At 47.3% G+C, this 20,286-nt stretch overlaps 1 protein-coding gene across 1 annotated transcript in view; it reads right to left on the bottom strand.

The window, feature by feature from the left end:
- The window catches only part of UNC45B (unc-45 myosin chaperone B), a 39,491-nt gene extending 19,205 nt beyond the window's left edge, over positions 1-20,286 (bottom strand). The window contains exons 1-10 of the mRNA XM_028836202.2: positions 19,781-20,286; positions 19,261-19,428; positions 18,694-18,730; positions 17,526-17,701; positions 15,363-15,452; positions 13,638-13,805; positions 12,915-13,083; positions 8,787-8,957; positions 4,193-4,364; positions 177-477 (exon numbers count right to left, since the gene is read on the bottom strand). Coding sequence (XP_028692035.2) covers positions 177-477; positions 4,193-4,364; positions 8,787-8,957; positions 12,915-13,083; positions 13,638-13,805; positions 15,363-15,452; positions 17,526-17,701; positions 18,694-18,730; positions 19,261-19,428 — 1,452 coding nt within the window. The 5' untranslated portion in view covers positions 19,781-20,286. The remainder of the gene's footprint in view (positions 1-176; positions 478-4,192; positions 4,365-8,786; positions 8,958-12,914; positions 13,084-13,637; positions 13,806-15,362; positions 15,453-17,525; positions 17,702-18,693; positions 18,731-19,260; positions 19,429-19,780) is intronic.

The raw sequence follows: 20,286 nt of genomic DNA, 5'->3' as shown, positions 1-20,286 counted from the left end.
ACAACCTCACAAACCCCCTGGATATGCCCTGTTCTGCAGGGGTCTGTGGCTGGGTCTGGTGCCCCCTTGAACCTGGTCTCCCCAAGGACAGCGGCCTCAACTCATTCATTTCGGTGTCACTGGTGCCTGGCATGGCTCCTGGTACCGAGTAGGAGGGTGGTACCGAGCCCACTCACCACCAGTGTGCGGATCTTGATCTTCTCATTTTTGGTGGTCTTGTAGATCTGTTTGAGCAGTGACACTCCATTGGTGATGATGAAGGTGGCACGGCTGAGCTTGGTGGAGGCATGGATGAGGGCCTCCACGGCCACCAGCTGGTCCGTCTCACGCTCTGAGCCACATAGTGCCACCATCATCTCCATCACACCTTTCAGTCCCAGCAGTTGGTTGCCCAGGTCAAAGGGGCCCTGCAGGATCCCTGACACCGTCTGGATGGCATTCAAATTCTTGTCCATGTCCTGGGGGTCAAACTTGCCCCTAAAACAAAGTCAAGGGTGGTCAAGAGAACTGGTCCAAGAGAGTGGAAAGAGTGTGAGATTTGGAGGCAGACGGATTTGGATTTGCATCCTGGCTCCACCACTCATGTGCTGTGTGATACTGGGCAATTCAGCGAACCTCTCTGAGCCTCAGCTCCTGTAAACTGAGGAGAGTACTACTAGTTCTCAGAGTTGTGGTGAGGATAAATGACATAACAGATGTGTCACAGGGTGTGCCTCTGGGAAATACACTGTGACTCAGGGATTGGCATGCAGGAACTTTATTTGAGAGAGCTCTTGGGAAGAGAAGGAAGCAGGACTGGGGAAGAGGGAGGCACTTTGCAGTCACCACAAAGCCTCAGCCTCCAAGAAGTTCTGGAGCTGGAACATCCTTCACAGTTGTTCCAAGTTGGAGTGAGTTTTTTTTTTTTTTTTTTGAGACTGAGTCTTGCTCTGTTGCTGGAGTGCACTGGTGCCATCATAGCTCATTGTGACCTCAAACCCCTAAGCTCAAGCAATCCTCCCACCTCAGCCTCCTGAGCAGTTGGGACTACAGGTGCACACCGTCATGCTCAGATAATTGTTTAAATTTTTGGTAGAGACGGGATCTTGCTTTGTTGCCCAAGCTGATCTGAAACCCCTGGCCTCAGGTGATCTTTTCACCTGGCCTCCCAAAGCACTGCTATTATAGGTCTGAGTCACCTCAGCTAGCCTGGGGCGAGTCTTTGCACACTGGCTTCCCTGGAGAGGGTGAAACAGCTCTCCCCAACTGAGGCAAGTCCCAGAGAGAGAGAACAGCTGAGAGCTGTCAATTGACAGCCTTTCCAGAAGCTGCTGTGTCGGAGAAGACAGTACAGCATCGACAACACAAAAAGGCCTAGCATGATGCCCTTCACACTATCTCACTGTGACATGGCCTGGGCCGGTCACTCCCCTCTGGTGATCTGGTCTCAGTCCGTCCCCTGTCAGTGAGCATGTGGGTTAGATATCCAGGAATGTTCTGCCTTGCTTTCAGAATCTATTACCATCTACTCTAGGGGAGAATCTCTACCTGGGAATGTCAGAGGTGACATGCCTTCTGATGCTTCTCATCTGCCCAGATTGGTGCATTGTGGGAAACAGGGCAGATGTGCACAGTGGACATGCAGCTGTGTATAAATGCAAGAAGGTAGTGTGGACTGGTCAGGAGAACTTCACACCGAGAGTCCAAGACCTGGGCTCTGGTCCCATGTCTGCCTCTGATTGTTGGAGGATCTCGGGTAAGTTCCCCTGGGGAAGAGGAGTCAGCTTTGGAAGCTCTGAGAGCCCCTCCAGCTTCAGCATCGCATGTCCTGTGCCTCATCTCTCCACTCAGTGCCAGGGAACCAGCATCCTTCATAATTAGTTGGGGTCTGACCTTTGAGCTGGCACTGGGTCCCCACACAGCCCCCGCCCCTGATGAAGCAGGGTGTATTCCACTCTTGCTAGGGGCAGGCTGGGGTACCATTTGATGAAGGCAGTGATCCCTCCTCTCAGCATTCCACAGGCTGACAGGAGGGGGGGTTCAATCAACAAGCCCAAAAAAGAACTAGCTGGATGACAAGTAATGGAAGTCAATTGGGGACCTCATGAGGGACTCAAGAAGTCAGCAGGAAAAGTTGAAACTGAGATAGAGAAAGAGAGAAGCCTTAAGAAGAGATCAGTGAACCAAAGTCAGGGTGAGTAGAAGCCATGGGGTAGAGAAGGAGTTGGCAAATCCAGGGAGTTGAGAATAGCTTTCACATGATTTTATTTTATTTGAGACAGGGCCTCACTCTGTTACCGAGGCTGGAGTGCAGTAGTGCATTCACGGCTCATTGCAGCCTTGACCTCCTGGGCTCAAGTGATCCTCCTACCTCGGCCTCTCAAGTAACTGGAACTACAGGGGTGCACCATCACACTTAGCTAATTTTTAATTTTTTTTTATTTTTAGAGATGGGGTCTCTACGTTGCCTGGGCTGGTCTCGAACTCCTGGCCTCAGGTGACTCTCCCACATCGGCCTCCCAAAGTGCTAGGATTACAGGCATAAGCCACCACACCTGGCCAGCAGCTTTTTGCATTTTTTTTTTCTTTTTAAGATGGAGTTTTGCTCTGTCACCCAGGCTGGAGTGCAGTGGTACGATCTTGGCTCACTACAACCTCCACCTCCTGGGTTCAAGTGATTCTTCTGCCTCAGCCTCCCTAGTAGCTGGGATTACAGGCATGCGCCACCATACCCGGCTAATTTTTGATATTTTTAGTAGAGATGGGGTTTCACCATATTGGTCAGGCTGATCTTGAACTTCTGACCTCAGATAATCTGCATGCCTCAGCCTCCCAAAGTGCTGGGATTACAGGCATGAGCCACTGCACCCAGCCAGTTTTTTGCATTTTAAAGGATTTTTAAAAATATGTTGACAGAGACTTTTATGTCCCACAAAGACTAAAATATTTACTCTCTGGCCCTTCGTAGAAAAGGTTTGTTGACCCCTGGAACATAGAAAGGAAAAGCAGAGTAAAGGCAACGTCTTCACCCACCTAAGACTCACCTGGAGTGTTTTTAAGCATGCAGCTTCCTGAGCCACATCGCAAACTACTGAGTCAAGAGGGGATATCTCAGAAATCTGAATAATTTACAAGTCTTAGAATCACTGCAATAAAGAATTAAAAGGTCATGCACTGGAGTCACACTGATGCTGGAGTGCCAGTAAGGAGACCCAGGAACTGCAGCTGCTGAGGGCCCTAACCCCTGTCTAACTCTGCAAAGCCACACAGTTCTTAGTCTTGAAAGAACGGGGCCTCCCTCCTTGACAAGCTGGCATTTGTTCCTTTCAACCACAGAAGCCAGTGGTAGGTTTAAAATGTCCATGGCTGGGCAAGGTAGTTGATGCCTGTAATCCCAGCACTTTGGGAGGTTGAGGCAGGAAGATTGCTTGAGCTTTGGAGTTCAAGACCAGCCTGGGAAACACAGTGAAACAAAAAATACAAAAATTAGCCAGGCATGGTAGTGCACGCTTGTAGTCTCAGCTACTCGGGAGGCTGAGGCAGAGGAAGGAGGCTCACTTGAGCCCAAAAGTTTGGGGCTGCAGTGAGCTATGATTGTGTCACTGCACTCCAGCCTGGGGGACAGAGTGAGACCCTGTCTCAACAAATAAATAAAATATGTTCAAAAATATGTTGACACTCCTCCCTGCAAAAAGTGAAACCTAATTTTTTCCCCTTAAATGTAGGCCAAACTTACTGACTTGCTTCTAATGAATAGAATGTGGCGGAAGTGATGACATGTGTCTTCTGAGGCTAGATAGAGAAGACATCTCCCTGCGGCCTTGCTCCCTCTTGGATCTCTTACTGTGGGACAAGCCAATGGCATGCAGTGAAGACGCTTCAGCAGCCTCTGGAGAGGTCTGCAGCGGGGGGAACCGAGGCCTCCCACCAACAGCCGGCACCAATGTGCCAGCTGTATAAGTCCATCATCTTGGAAGCATTTTCCAGCCCCCATCAAGCCTTCAGATGGCTGCAGCCCCAGCCAGCACATGACTGTAACTTCATGAAAGATCATAAGCCAGAGCCACCCAGCCAAACCACTCCCAAATTTCTGTTCTGGTGTGAGATAAAAAAAACATTATTGTTTTTAGCTGCTAAATTTTGAGATAATTTGTTACACAGCCGTAGATAACTAAGACAGAGCCTGACCCTGTGAGTCCTCCAGGAAACTTACGTGATGTATTCCTCGCAGATCTTGCGGAAGTGATCGCGCTCCGGGTCACAGCGCAGGTCATCGTAGAGCTTGTTGATGAGGATAGAGGCCAGCATGCGGGTGTTGTCAGTCAGGGGCAGGCAGGATGGCAGATCTGGAACCTGCCCCACGACCTTCAGGATCTTCCTCAGACCTGCAGGGTAGACAGTGGCAAGCCTAAGATTCCTGCTGGGCTCCATCCTCACAAACACCCCTCACTCAGTGACGTGTTATCACCAGCTTCTCTCCAGCCCTGTCTGTAGAACACATGTAGTTCATCCAGAATGAAGGGACCTAGAATGGGGTCAAGGGACCCAGGTTCTACACCTGACACTGCCCCCACCTTGACCAATTCACCTCCCTCTAGGGGCCTCTATTTTCATATGTACAAAATCAGGACTAGTTGATCTCAGGGAACTCTACCAATGCTGACATTCCACAGGTTGATGTATAGACTTCTCCAAATACTATTTCATATTCTCTTCCTCAAGCCTCGGCTTCTTCATTTATAAAATGAGAACAATACTACCTACCTCATAAAGTTTGAGGGCTCAATGAGATAACGTATGGAAACCCTGCTGTCAATCCAGACACATCACTATCACTCAATAAATGTTCATTATTGAGTGTGTAATTATTATGTATTTAGTAAATGCCATATTTACATTTATTACGATGATGTCTTCTCATCTCTTCTGTTGAAAAATCTTCAATGGCTTCCTATTACCATCGGGCAAATTCAACAGTCATGTCTTTGTTGAATAAATGAGCACCTTTGGGGTACTGGCTACCAAAATAAACGATACGATTCTGACCTCCAAAAGCTCACAATACAATAGGGAAAACTGACATATGAAGATTACAATGAGATGTGATAAGTATAGAAGGGTAGCACTGAAAATGGGGTCATTCACTTCAACAAAATAATATCTGCAATTTATTCTGAACACTTATTACATGCCAAGAGCTTTATACACATTAACTTCATGTAATCCTAACAATACCCCTACTGGTTAGATATCATTATTCCCATCTTTCAGAGAAGAAAAACAAGCCTTAGAGAAGTCAAGTAAGTTGCCCAGTGACATAGCAAGGACACACTCCCAATCACGTCTGATTTCAAAGCCTGTGATGTAAGCCGTCACACTATATTGCCTCTGGGGCAACAGACAGGTGGATTTCAGAGCCAGGTTTTAGAGGTGGCTTGGGGCTGGTCAGACCTTGGGTAGTACAAGGAAGTGGGAGGAAGAACATTCCGGGTAAAAGCTGGGAGGCATGTAACTCTAGATGTTAGGAGGGAATTAAAAGTGCCTGGAACCAGCCTGGCCAACATGGCAAAACCCCGCCTCTACTAAAAATACAAAAAAATTAGCTGGGCGCAGTGGCGGGTGCCTGTAGTCCCAGCTACTTGGGAGGCTGAGGCCGGAGAATCGCTTGAATTCGGGAGGTGGAGGTTGCAGTGAGCCAAGATCACGCCATTGCACTCCAGCCTGGGCAACAAGGGCAAAACTCCGTCTCAAAAAAAAAAAAAAAAATAGTGCCTGGAAGTGGCTTAGTGGTTCATGCCTATAATTCCAGCACTTTGGTTAGGTCGAGGTGGGAGGATCACTTGAGCCCAGGAGTTTGAGACCAGCCCGGGCAACATAGCCCATCTCCACACATGAAAGAAAAAGAAAAAGAAAGTGCCTGGCAGTAAATTTTGTGCAACCTACATTTCACCACTTAAAGGAAAACTTCTGTTTCCTCCCTAAACTGCTTCTACTCTCAGAGCTTACTTCTGACACCAGATGGGTATCCTACAATTCAACTCTGACACTATCTATTTGGGGTTAGCACAGACCCCACAGGTTAAGGGCTCAGTCCCACAAGACTACCCTCCTTCAGATGCCAGCAGTCCCAGTTGCCACCTGTGCTTCTGACTGGCCAAGTATAAATCAGAGATTCCCATGACCCTCTCCCTCGGGTTTGATAATTTGCTAGAATGGCTCACAGAACTCAGAAAACCAGTTTAGTTACTTGATTACCAATTTATTATTTAAAAAACAACAACAACAAAAACAAAAACTCAGGAACAGCCAGATGGAAGAGATGCAGAGGGCAAGGTATTGGCAAGGGGCATGGCGCTTCCATGCCCTCTCCAGGTAGCCACCTCACCAGCACCTCCATGGGTTCACCAACTTGGGAGCACTTTAAGCCCCTTTGGTTAGGGATTTTTTTAAAACAGAGGCTTCATTACGTAGGCACGGTTGATTAAATCATCGGTTATTAGTGATGAATCCCACCTCCAGCCCCTCTCCCCTCCCTGGAGGTAAAGGGTAAGGGGCTGAAAGTTCCAATCCTGTGATTGCATGGTTGTTTCCCCTGGCAACTGGCCCCCATTCTGACATTCTGAGGTTACCTAGGGGATTCCAGCCACCAGTTATTACATGAGCATACAAAAAGATACTTATCACTTCAGAGGTTAGCTGTGTGCCAGGAAACAGCAGCAGAGACCAAATATGTATATTTCTTATTATGTCACAACCACACATTTAAAAAGTGCTCAACAGGGCTGGGGAGTAACAGGAAGTGCCTGATGAGCCAACCCAGAGTCCCCAGCCTGGGTCCCAAAAGCCTCCCTCAAATGCACCTCTCCAATCCCATCTCCCACTCTCCCCTTCCATTCTTGCCCACGCCTTGAGCATCTCGTTTCTCTTCTGTTCAAACACTCCAGACCTTCTTCCTGTTAATCTTTGCCCCTTCCCTCACCCAAAAGCTCACTTCAGGTTTGACATCCTGACGGCTCCTTTACCGTGTCTCCCAGCCCAGTCTGCACAACACGTAACACCTCAACATTGCAGCTTTGTATTCGAATATTGGAATTTTTAAATCCACATTATTTTTACCCAAGTGCTATCCATGTTGGTGCCCTTTGCAAAAAGAACAGAATAAAAAATAGTGCTCTCCACCTGTCCCAACCCGTAACACGTGGATGAGCCTAGATCCTGGTGCAGAGAGAGAAGGTCTGTTGTTAACGCTCACGTTTCATGATACATGCGGAGAAGACCAGAATGAGGCAGGGAGGAAGTGGGGTTTGGGCGTTTAGCAGTAGAGTAATGTGCTGAAGTCTAAGCACTTGCACATGTACTTTGTTGAGGTCTGTAAAAACCAAACAAGGGAAGTGCAATATCAAAAGATATTTTTTAAGCTGGGAAAAGCTGATCTGAGTCTTTTAGAACAAGGGATAGTCTGTGTGTCATAAAATCTTTGGAAGAATTTACCATAGCAGATCATAAAACCACAGGTATGATTCCTTAACAATCAAAGAAGTTGACTGAGGAGAGGGGTAACATCTCGGAGCTGACAAATTGAGTGACTGCCAGAACATGTGAAAGGAAAATAAAATCTTGGCCTGGTGCCGTGGTTTGTGCCTGTAATTTCAGCACTTTGGGAGGCCAAGGCAGGAGGATCATTTGAATCCAGGAGTCTGAGACCAGCCTGGGCAGCATAGCAAAACCACATCTCCACAAAACATAAAAAAAATTAGCCGGGCATGATGGTGTGTGCCTGTGGTCCCAGCTACTTGGGAGGCTGAGGGGGAGGAGGATCGCTGCAGCCCAGGAATTTGAGGTTGCAGTGACTATGATCACGCCACTGCACTCTAGCCTGAGCAACACAGTGAGACCTTATCTCTAAAAAAATAAATAAAAATAAATTTAAAAACTAAAATAAAATCTTGGGATCCCCCCCGATTCCCTAAACCAAAGGAAAAAAAATTAAGCTGAAAGCTGAGTCATGCAAGAGACTGCCTTTCCTTTTATTCCTAAGCAGGTAGCTACAGATAAAAAATTAAATATCTCCACAGGTTTAGTAAATTAGTGCTTAAATATGTCCACTCTATGTTCACCTTATCTTGTGTAAAGTGGTCATTTACTGAGCAGGAGACAAATATGTAATTGACTATTTCCCTGCCTCCTCCTTTCTCTTCCAACGTGTGCATTCATATAATGTGAACGTACCCTTCCTCTTTCCCCTCCAGGCTGCTTTTCCCCTTGAAATATTGAAGCCCTTAAAATCATCTTTGGAGAAAGGCTCAGACCACAGACTGTTTCTGTGATTCTGTGTTTCCTCTCTGCGGGGCGTGTCTGTAACCTTGGCAAAATAAATTTCTAAATTGATTGAGAACTGTCTCAGATACTTTTGGGTTTACAAACATTCTCACTGTGCTTTATGTAAAGTATACTTGATACAATTTCCTCCCTTTTGAAAGGCCTGTGAAGTATTTTACCAACCATGAGACTTCCGGAATTTTACCCTGCGGTTGGTGGAGTCCTTGTCCCCATTTGCTAGGTAGCTCCACCCACATGTTTTGGGGATGTGTTTGGGCACTTCCTGGGCGTGTTCAGGCTCTGAATTCAGAGCCTTGACCTGCACCTTCACAAGCCCACTGGTGATCCTGATGTGCCAACGCGTTTTCTCACCTTTTCAGTTAGGACTAAAGACCTCTTCAAGAGCCTCACATCTTCCATTTTCTGTTTAGTGCCCTGGTGCCCACTTAAAAGGCTTGAGCAAGCCCCAAACCCTCCCCTCTTCTCACCGTTATCCACCACATAGATGGTGCGTGAGTTGTCGTGAATGGCAAGGTCCTTCCTGGGGACGTTCTTATTGAGCAGGTTCAGCGCCTGATCCCTGCCCTGGCCAGATACCTTCTTGCTGACTAGCATGTCCAGCAGGTGGCTGGTGATCTGCTTCAGGTCCTTCTTGGTGTCTGAAAACAAGAGGACAGGGGTAAGTAGAAAGGGGTAGGAAATCTCACATATATATGACCAGGAAGGGCAGCAGCTTCTAGACTCTGGAAATACTGAATCCACTACTTCCTGAATATGTGAATTCCCAGGAGAGTATAGTATTGCCCATCTCACCTGAAAAAAGGGAGAGAAATCCCTAGACAACACCCGCAAGCGGTCCTCCAGCCACCCTGAACACTGACTTTTACAACAGCTCATTCCATCCTTGAGCAGTTTGGATTCTTAGAAAGTTCTTCACTCCTAGCAGTGAGCGGCAGAGCTCCAGGGATGCTTTATGTGGTTTTTAATAAACTGATTTAATAAAATGCTTTTCAGAAAGGGAATTTATACTCTTTAGAGACATTTCACTCCCCACAGATTCAGGCATGCTGGGTACCTGAATTCAAGCTTTTGCCTGTGACGCCAGAACTTCCTGCCCACTGGTAGATCTTAAAAGACAAATGCCTTTTTCTGATTTTGCCCTCCCTGAGACTTAGAGATTTTTGTTCTCATCCTAGGATGGAGCCCAAAGGCAGGCAAACTGAAAAGCAAAGCTCTCCAAACCACGTCAGATAAATAACTGATGAAGGAATACAGCTCCATCGCCTAAAGAAGGAAAGATGTAAGTCGATGTGACAGCTCATCTTCAGACAAAGGCAAGTCATGAGAGTGAGATAATAGACTCCTTCTGTGAGACTCCAGAGGGCAGACTTTGGGTCAGAGGCAGATGGAAGCTACAAGGGGATAGAGTGGAAATCAATATGTGGAAGAATTTTGTAGCAGAGATGCTCAACCCAAGGAAGTCATGGAAGATTGTGAATTGGTGTCTCCCTGGGAAACACGACTCTCAGTATAAATGCTCTTGGGTAATCTCCTCCCACACTGGCCTTGGGCTGCTTACGTGACCTGTGGCATAACCAGAGACTTACATGGCACTTGCACGTTGGGGCTTGTCCATTTAGAATCCAGCCACCATGTTCTATAGAAACCCAAGCTGGCCACTAGCAAGGCCATAAGGTCAACATTTCCAGTTAACTGCCAGCCACACAAGCAGGGCCATCTTGGATCTTCCAAAGATTCTAGCTCAGAAAAGGAAAGTGACTAGTTGACCATTATAATAATAGTAAGTCAGAGTCACATCTAGAATCCGGGACTTCAGGGCTGGGTGCAGTGACCTGTAATCCCAACATTTTGGGAGGCCACAGCAGGAAGATCACTTGAGGTCAGGGGTTTGAGACCAGCCTGGGCAAGAAAGTGAGACCCTGTCTCTATGAAAAATTTAAAAATTAGCCAGGCGTGGTGGCATGAGCCTGTAGTCCTAGTGACTCCAGAAGCTGAGGTGGGAGGATTGAGCCCAGAGGTTTGAGGCTGCAGTGAGCTGTGACTGCATTACTACTGTCTAGCCTGAGTGATAGACAAGACTCTGTCTAACAAAAAAAAAAAAAAAAAAAGAAAAGAAAAAGAAAAAAGCCTCTTATAAACAAATAAGGAAAACATTAAAAAATAGGTAACAACATGAACAAACCATCCAGATAAAGGAATCCAAATGGCTAACAAAGATACAGAAAAATGATCAATCTCATGAGTACTTCATTTTGAATCAAACAAGATAATTTTAATCTACATCCAAGGCAAATATCCTTAAGAAGGATAGCATTCAAATCTGATGAGAATGTGTTGAAATGCGGACTGTCATCATTGCTTGGTGAGAGTATAAATTGATGCAGCCTCTCAGAAAGAAATTAGAGAGCAAGATATAGAAAGAACATTAGTTATGCTCCATTTCTAGGAATTTGACCCCAGGAAATAATTATAAATGTGGCCAGGCATGGTAGTTCATGCCTGTAATCCCAGTACTTTGGGAGGCAGAGGCGGGCAGATCACCTGAACTTAGGAGTTTGAGACCAGCCAGGACAACATGGCGAAACTCCATCTCTACTAAAAATACAAAAATTAGCCAGGCATGGTAGTGTGCTCCTGTAAGCCCAGTTACTCAGGAGGCTGAGGCAGGAGAATTGCTTAAACCTGGGAGGTGGAGGTTGCAATGAGCCGAGATCATGCCACTGCACTCCAGCCTGGGCAACAGAGCAAGACTCTGTCTCAAAAATAATAATAAATAAATAAATAAATAAATAAATAAATAAATAAATAAATAAAAATTATAAATGCAAGCACAGATGCAAAAATGGCTCCTGGAGAGTTTTGTATAAACATACAAATTGGAAATAATTGAAATCTCCAATAATATAGAGCTGATTGATGAATTATCCATACAAGGGAAGATTATGATGTTCTTGAAAATAAAGTTTTCTGAGCGAACCTTCCTCTTTGACCTTCCTGGCCAGAGCAACATTTTCTTTATTTTTATTTTTATTTATTTTTTTTTGAGACGGAGTCTCGCTCTGTCGCCCAGCCCAGGCTGGAGTGCAGTGGCGCGATCTCGGCTCACTGCAAGCTCCGCCTCAAGGGTTCACGCCATTCTCCTGCCTCAGCCTCCCGAGTAGCTGGGACTACAGGCGCCCACAACCGCGCCCGGCTAATTTTTTGTAATTTTTAGTAGAGACGGGGTTTCACCGTGGTCTCGATCTCCTGACCTTGTGATCCGCCCGCCTCGGCCTCCCAAAGTGCTGGGATTACAGGCGTGAGCCACCGCGCCCGGCCCAGAGCAACATTTTCTAAGTTGATGCCTAGGACCTGGATGTGCAGGGAGAAGCATGAGTCTGTATATGCATGTGCAGGAAACAAATGTAAAATTAATTATTAAAATCAAAGGAATCCTTTTTAAGAATATTAAATGGTATGCAATATTAATATAATGCTCAATGAAGAAAAGAACATGCAACTATTCATAGCAGAATTCCAATTTTGTTAGATATTGATGTGGATGGTTTAAAAAAAAAAGACAGGAAAGATACATGTGGTAATGGTAATAGTGATTATCTGAATGGGTAATTATAGGCATTTATTCTCATTTTTACATAGTTCTATATTTTCCCAAATGTCTTCAATAAGTCTCTGTTACTTTTTCTAAGTTGTGGTAAAATTTACATAACGTAAAATTTACCATTGTAACAATTTTTAAGTGTACAGTTCAACGGCATTAAGTATATTCATACCATTGTGCAAACACCACAATCTATTCACAGAATTATTTTCATCTTGCAAAACTGAAACTCCATCCCCATTAGACAATAACCCCCCATTTCTCCTCCTCCAACCCCTGCCAAACACTGTTCTACTTTCTATCTCCATGAATTTGACTACTCAAGTATCTCATATGAGTAGATCCATGCAGTATTTGTCCTTTTGTGGCTGGCTTATTTCACTAGCATAATGTCCTCAATGTTCATAGACACTGTAGCATGTGTCAAATTTTCTTGTCTTTTTAAGACTAATACTCCATTGTATGTATATACCATATTTTTCTCATCCAGTAACCTGCCAATGGACATTCGAGTTGTATCCATCTTTTAGCTATTGTGAATACTGCAGCTATGCCTGTTGCTTTTATAATCAGAAAATACATATGACAGGCCAGGTGCAGTGGCTCATGCCTGTAATCCCAGCACTTTGGGAGGCCAAGGTGGACAGATTACCTGAGGTCAGGAGTTTGAGACCAGCCTGGCGAACATGATGAAACCCTGTCTCTATTAAAAATACAAAAATTAGGCGGGCATGGTGGTGTGTGCCTGTAGTACCAGATACTCAGGAGGCTGAGGCAGGAGAGGTGCTTGAACCCAGGAGGCGGAGGTTGCAGTGAGTCTAGATCGCCCCGCTGCACTCCAGCCTGGGTGACAGAGTAAGATTCCATCTCAAAAAAGGAAAAGAAAAGACATCAAACCAAGCCATCCCCACATACAGGTAATGCCCAGTCTGAGGTGGCAACTGACTCTTTCTTTCCCCATCCCCTTGAACTAAAACTGAAGAATATTTCCTACCTAGAACCAGGGCCTCCTCCTTCCCTCGATGCTCCCGCTTGTCCTCCCCAGACAGGGAGTCAATGATGGCTTGGAGCAGATTGCAGACAGCCAGAGACATCTCCTCATCCTCCACCGCCATGAGGCTACAGATTCGGTCTATCCGCACTGCATGCAGAATCACTGTGGCCTAGAACCCCAGCAAGAACCATGGTCAGCTGCCTTGCCCTTCCATTCCAGCTGCCATGCAGGTTAGAGAGGGTGCGATAATCCTCCCCACCCCATCCCATGCAGTAGAGAAATCAGCCCAGGCAGCCATTGCCTCATGGGGCTCCCCGGTCCTGGAAACCTCTTGACACAAGCCATGCCTGTCCCCAGAGGTCAGAGCTGTGCCATCCAATACAGTGGCCACTGGCCACATGGGGCTGTTGAGCTCTTGCACTGTGGCAAGACCATATGGAGATGTGCTGTAGTGTAAAATACACACTGGGTTTCAAAGACTTAGCATGAGAAAATGTAAACTATCATAGCCTTTGCATTCACCACTTCTGCATTAAGCACTTTCAATAACTTGTCTTTGCTTAGTCAAACCCATTTCTAACTCAAAGGGAAAAAGAGACTGGAACACGCTTTGACTTTTTATGAGGTTCCATTGATGCCAGCCACAGCCCTGACCACGCATCACCCTCCAGATCCTTGGACCAGTAGCCATCTGCTCCACATGCCCTACAGCCAGGGGCTCACCCTGGCTCGGTGGCTGCTGCACATGCCCGACAGGGTCCGCACTGCAGCCAGCACCAGCTCAGGCTTCTTAGTGTCCAGAAGCTGCAGTAGTAAGGCTACCCCATTGTTCTGGAAGATCTTCTCAGCTCCTGCTTCCTCACGGCCTAGGACAATGAGATTGTTGGCAGCCTGAAGGAGGAAGAGGTAATGAGGGTTACGAGGGAGGTATGGCCACCCAGGCCTGTACCGTGGGCCAAGTACAAGAGCCAGTGCAAAGACTGGATCCTCAGAACATTGTTCTGTTATCTCACCTTGTAATCCCCCTCCTGGAAACACAGCCCAAGAACATAATTCAAGAAAAAAAGCCAAGTAACTTGCATCAAGACCAACTGGATGAAATATATTGCAGTCATTAAAGTCATGAATAAAAAGACTAAGAGCAATGGAAAAAGCACTGGTATGCAGAATCAGAATCATATGTTTACTCCAATTGCACTTATGCTAAAATAAAGATGTGTATAATGCTTATAGAGAAGGACTAGAAAAAAGGTGGAGAAATGTAGTGTTTTTACACGGAGAATCATGTCCTTAAACATTTTGTTGATTTTCCTGTTCAGAGGAATCTGAAGTTCCCAGGAAGTAAGCAGCAAAAACACTAGATGAGACCTGAAAACCCTGGGTTTGAGTTCTGATTCTGCTCCCTGGTAGCTGTATGAGCTCAGGTGAGTCACGGCACTTCTCTGGACCCCAGACTCCTCATCTGTAAATTTCAGCAGTTGAGCAAGCAGGTTCCCAAGTCTCTTCCCACCGAAAGCCTTCCAACTTAAGGATGCACGAACCTTAAAAGGCTCCAGGTCTCAAGCAGGACCTGAGAACCCAGGGCTGAGAAACACAGGAGGTAGAAGAAGGTGAGGAGGTGGGCAAAGAGATGTTGAGTTGGGTGCTGGGGAGAGGGCTTAATAGAGAATTTCAGGCAAGCATGCCCAGAACCATCACTATCAGCTAAGGGCTTTGCACTTTAAAAAAAAAAAAACAAAAAACTTGTTTTATCTGTAACAAGTCATTATGTTCTCACAAGAGTTTGTTAGGAAAGATATTTGCCTAGTTTATGGATTTGTTGACCATAAAACTAACAAAAATTCCGTGGACATTGTTTCTCAAGTTCTTACAGATGTAAAACACTCAAATGTTCAATTTTTTTCCTTTGCAGAAGCACTAGAAGGGAACATAAAAAAAAAACAAGATAACAAGTTTGGTTATGAGGATGATTATGTCTGTAAATATTTAAATTTTTCAGAAAGACTTCTTTACAATATTTTTTAATAAAATAAAACATGATTTTAACGGGCTGTTATTTCTTAGGGCTGAAGTTACAGTGAGGCAAATGAGGTACTTGCCTTGGGTGCAAAATTTAAAGGGACACCAACGAACTCAATAATCAAATAATAATCAATGCTATATTTTTAAAAATCAAAATCAATGCCAAAAAAAATCCACGATGAACAAAACATCAAAATTTCAAATAAAGACAGGATCCAACCCTGCTGCATGACCGTCCTCACTGGATTCACCCAAATCTCAGTCTTTCTTACGGTTTACACTGTGTTCCAATGTGATTAATCTTTGGCCAATTTTCCTTCCTGGGCTGCAAAGACAGGCCTCCGGTCCCCCTTCCCCCTCAGAATGATGTCACTGTCCAGACTAGTGGGTCCTTCTGCTGGCTGGATGATATTGGCCAGCACTTACCTTTTCCCGCTTGTCAGCCTCACTGTTTTCGTCCAAGAGGATTTCAAACATCTTCTGTACCCTCAAGTCTGTGGAGAACTGCACTCGGAGCTGAGGAGAGAGGAAGGAGTAGGGAAGGAGGCAGGTGGGGTCCACGTCATTTCAGCTCCACATTCAGTTCATCTCAGTAAATATCAGGGCGTCTACTCTGGGCTCTCACACGTACATTCATTCATGTATTCATTCGACAAACACTTACCGGATAACTACGATGAATGAATAAATACAGTCGAATTGTGGACAAAATCAAGTCCTTGCCCCTGAAGGCTTACCATCTGGTTACATTCGTTATCCCACTGAGACATCGCAACAGTCTGGGAAGGCCTAAAGGGTCTTCAGCCCAGTTTTAGAGTCTAGTAAACCATTTGCTATTAGACATTTAAATAGGGATAAAACAGAAATATGTCTCCATGCTCAGAATCCTGAAGCAGCTTTCTTTCTTTTCTTTTTAACACACCTGAAGTGTAGATGAAGCAGCTTTCAAGCTCTGTTTCAGGCAAATCAAACTCATTTTGTTGGGATATCTAGTCCCTCGCAGTCCCCAGTCCAACCCCACTGCTCTGGGTGTTTCATAAAGTGACCGAACTGATCAACATCCTCCACCTCGCCAGCCTGTTTTGAACCTCCTGCTACTTTGTTCTGGGGGTCCACAGTACTCCCACCTACTTCTGAGCTCATTTTTTAATTTTTTTTTTTTGACATGGAGTCTCACTCTGTCACCCAGGCTGGAGTGCAATGGCACGATCTCGGCTCACTGTAACCTCTGCCTCCCAGGTTCAAGTGATTCTCCTGTCTCAGCCTCCTGAGTAGTTGAAATTACAGGCATGTGCCACCATGTCCAGCTAATTTTTATATTTTTAATAGAAACGGGGTTTCACCATGCTGGCCAGGCTGGTTTTGAACTCCTCATGCCAAGTGATTCACCCACCTTGGCCTCCCAAAGTGTTGGGATCACAGGCGTGAGCCACCCCACCCAGCCTATTTTGTGATCGATTACCTTACCATTCTTACAGAGAGGAAACCAACACCCCAACAGATGCCCCACAAAACTAGCAGCTGAGCCAGGACTAGAGTTCAGGATTTCTCACCTCTTGTCCAGGTTCTCCCTACCCTACTCCATTTCCTAAAAAATATTTTATGCTCCTGGCTCACATTGTAATCCCAGCACTTTGGGAGGCTGAGGTGGGTGGACCACATAAGGCCAGGAGTTCGAGACCAGTCTGGGCAACATAGTGAAACCCCATCTCTATCAAAAACACAAAAATTAGCCAGGTGTGGTGGTGCACATCTGTAATTCCAGGTACTCGGGAGGCTGAAGCACAAGAATTGCTTAAACCCAGGAGGCAGAGGTTGGAGTGAGCAGCTGAGATCATGGGCCACTGTACTCCAGCCTGGGCAACAAAGTGAGAGTCTGTCTCCAAAAAAACAATCACGCTCCTAATGGGGCCTGGCTCTCCTCTATCCCTCATCCATGTGCTCAGTTCCCAGGTATTTTATAATACTTAGAAAGAGGGATAGATCATGTTGCAGACATACTAAGTTATAATAATATTTCTAAGTCTCCATCTGGAATTTTTTTTTTTTTTGTGGGGGGTGTGAGGGACGGAGTCTTTCTGTGCCATCCAGGCTGAAGTGCAATGGCACATGATCTCAGCTCACTGCAACCTCCGCCTCCCACATTGAAGCAATTATCCTGCCTCAGCCTCTTGAGTAGCTGGGATTACAGGCACCCCCACCCATACGGCTATTTTTTGTATTTGTGATAGAGACGGGTTTCACCATGTTGTCCAGGCTGGTCTCAAACTGCCTGACGTCAGGTGATCTGCCTGCCTTGGCCTCCCAAAGTGTTGAGATTATAGGCATGAGCCACTGCACCAGGCCCCATCTGGAATTTAAAAGACCTGTGTTCTAGCCTTGGCTGGCTTGTGCCCTCAAACAGGCATCACAGATAGAAGCACCTGCTTAGCTGTTCTGTGCAGCCTGCCCATGCCACTTGCTGTCTCTATCTCAGAGTGTGGAGGTAGGGCTAGCCCTGCTCTGATGACCCACCTCCCTAACCCATTCCTACTAGGAATGAAGAGAGGGACTGGGCAGCCAAGGGTTGTGGGAAGAGGCCCAGCTCACCTTCTCCTGAATGCTGGTGTTGAGTCTCCTCAGCGTCTCCTGGAAGTTCTGGTTCCGTGGCTCGAGGGTGGCACAACGCTGCACGTCCTTGAAGGCCTGGTCCAGCTTCCCCAGGTGCTCCAGTGCCTGGCATCGCCGATACAGAGCCTTGATGTCCGAGGAGTTGATGTCAATGGCTATCGAGGCAAGTCGGAGGATGAGGGCCTTAGGGAACCAGACTATAGACCACCAGCCCCACTGCCCCAACCCCAGGAAGCATGCTCTTGCTGGGCTTCTGTGTCTTCCTTGGAGATTACCCACCCATGTGGACTCTCTGGCCCATACCTCCCCTTTATTAGACAGACAGTAAGAGCCACAGAGTTTCAAGGTGGAAAGAGAGCTTGAGGGTCATGTCATCCAATTCCTAATGCTCCAGTCTCTGCTACAGGATCCCTGCCAGGGGCTTAACCAATCGGTGCTTGCATACCTCCAGCAATGGAGAGCTCCCTCCTTCTCAAGACAGCCAGGTAGGCCTGGTGCAGTGACTCACGCCTGTAATTCCAACAGTTTGGGAGGCCAAGGTGGGCAGATCACGAGGTCAGGAGTTCGAGACCAGCCTGGCCAACATGGTGAAACTGTCTGTACTAAAAATACAAAAACTAGCCAGGCGTGGTGGCAGGCACCTGTAATCCCAGCTACTTGGGAGGCTGAGACAGGACAATTGCTTGAACCTGGGAGGCAGAGGTTTCCGTGAGCTGAGATCGTGCCATTGCACTGTAGTCTGGGCAACAGAACAAGGCTCCATCTCAAAAGAAAAAAAAAGAAAAAGACAGCCAGGCAGCTTAATCAGAAAACCTTGCCCTCTCCACACCTGAAATGCGTTCCCTGTAACATTGCCCAGCCCTGGAGCCCCTGAGATGAAATCCAATCCTTCTTCCTTGTGACAGCCTTTTAGGAATTTGAAGGCAGCTCTGTCCCACCTGGGAGTTGCCTTTTCTGGGCTAAATATTGCAGCTTCCCTGAACGGCTCTTCAGAGGATATGTTTCCAGTCCCTTTTCCAGCTTGTTCTCTCCCTTCTGAAGTCACTCCATACTCACTGTTTCTTCCCCCAAAATGGTAACTAGATTAAAACCCAGGCCATGCAGAGGAGAAGGTGACAGGGCAAGCTCGGGGGTGGGAGGGACTCACCTCTGGAGGCATCTGAAGCTGCCTGGACATAGCTCTCCTGAGGAAAGGGGAAGGAGAAGGAGACTCGGTTAATGTGGGCCCAATGCAGAGATGGCCAGAGAGTGTCCCCACTGTGAGTGGAGAGGGTTTGCTGGGGGAGCTGCAGGCTGTCAGAGGCCCAGGGCATGCTCCTCGTAGGCATGGCAAAGAGGACAGGCTTTGACATCAGGCAAACCCAGGTTTGAATCTCGGCTCTGCTACTACTTGGGAGAGCTTGAGCAAGTTAATGAAGCCCTCTGGATCCGAGTTTCTTATCTGCAGTAGGGGGAGGACAGCAACAGCTATCTCATAGCCATTAGTAAGATGCCATGAATAACATATGAAAGCACCTGGCGTTGGGCTGATTCTGCTCTGGATGAATTTCTGCCTTTCCAGGGCATGGGTCAGGGGAGACACCCTTCTCTAACCCCAGGCACCCAGTGGAGCTGGCTGCGATGAAGGGCAATTCCTATCAGGGTGAAGGGGCTGCCACTCAGCCCCAAGGCCCCTCTGCCTCACTCCCGCCCCGTGCCCTGCCCTGCCCCAGACCGTTTTCAGACCACAGGCTGCCCGGTTCCGATAAAGTGTGGCCAGCAGGGCCTTGTCCTTGGTCAGCTTCAGGGCCTGGCTGTAGCTCTTTGTGGCGGCCTTGTAGTCCTGGAGCTGGAAATGCCGGTTCCCTTCCTCCTTCAGCTGTACCGCTTCCACCTCTGCCATCTGCCGGGACAGGAGCAGCTCTGTCTGGTCAGCCCCTTACTCCAGACCCAGGGCTGGGCTCCTGGTCTGAGGTCCGGAGCTCCAGGGTCCCCTCACACCAGAGAGGATGGTGGGGATTCTGCCTGGAAGGGGTCCACCCCTAGAACCCCCAAATTTATTGCCCCATGAAGGCATTAAAGCATCTGCTCAGAGCTTGGCCCAAGTTGAAAGTCCCTGTGCCTCACTCTCTGTCCCTCCCAGCCTGAGCAGGTGAAGCCACTCAGTTGGTGCCAAAGGCCTGAACTCTCGTCGCAGGTCTTAGAAGTCCGCGTCTCCCTCCCCAGTCCGAGGCACACCCCAGGCCCCTGCTCACTTTCTCAGTGAGGACAATGCTTTCGATCTGCCCTCCTGTGATGCTGCTCCCCTGAGCACTCCTGCGTCAACCTCCAGCCAGCCAGCCTCAGTCTGCCCCTCCCAGCCCCCACCCAAGAGATTTTCTTGCCTCAGCCAGTGGCTCTGGACCATATTTGGCCACAGGGGCAGTGCCCCTGGAGTCTGTCACTGATACTCAGGGCCCTCCCCCTCCCCAGACTGGTCAGTCATGACCACGTGGAGGTGCTGACCAGCCTATACCCAAGCACCCCACTCTGGGGTATCCTGGGGGGGCTCAGGCACTCGCACCCAAGAGAGTGGCAGAAAGATCCAGAAGGGACAGGAAGCCCCCAGCAGACTCCCTCCCTGGGCACAGCTCTAAAGCCCCTTTCCACCTCTCTCAGATAAACAGCGCCCTCTCCCTCCCCTCAACCACTGCTATTTTTGGGAGCAGAGTGACAGCTGAGGGGCTGACAGACTGGGACACACAGCAGGTGCCCAGATCCC

Source organism: Macaca mulatta, chromosome 16 (genome assembly GCF_049350105.2).
Source record: "Macaca mulatta isolate MMU2019108-1 chromosome 16, T2T-MMU8v2.0, whole genome shotgun sequence".
Taxonomy (NCBI): Eukaryota; Metazoa; Chordata; class Mammalia; order Primates; family Cercopithecidae; genus Macaca; species Macaca mulatta.
This window is presented reverse-complemented; position numbering and strand designations above follow the sequence as displayed.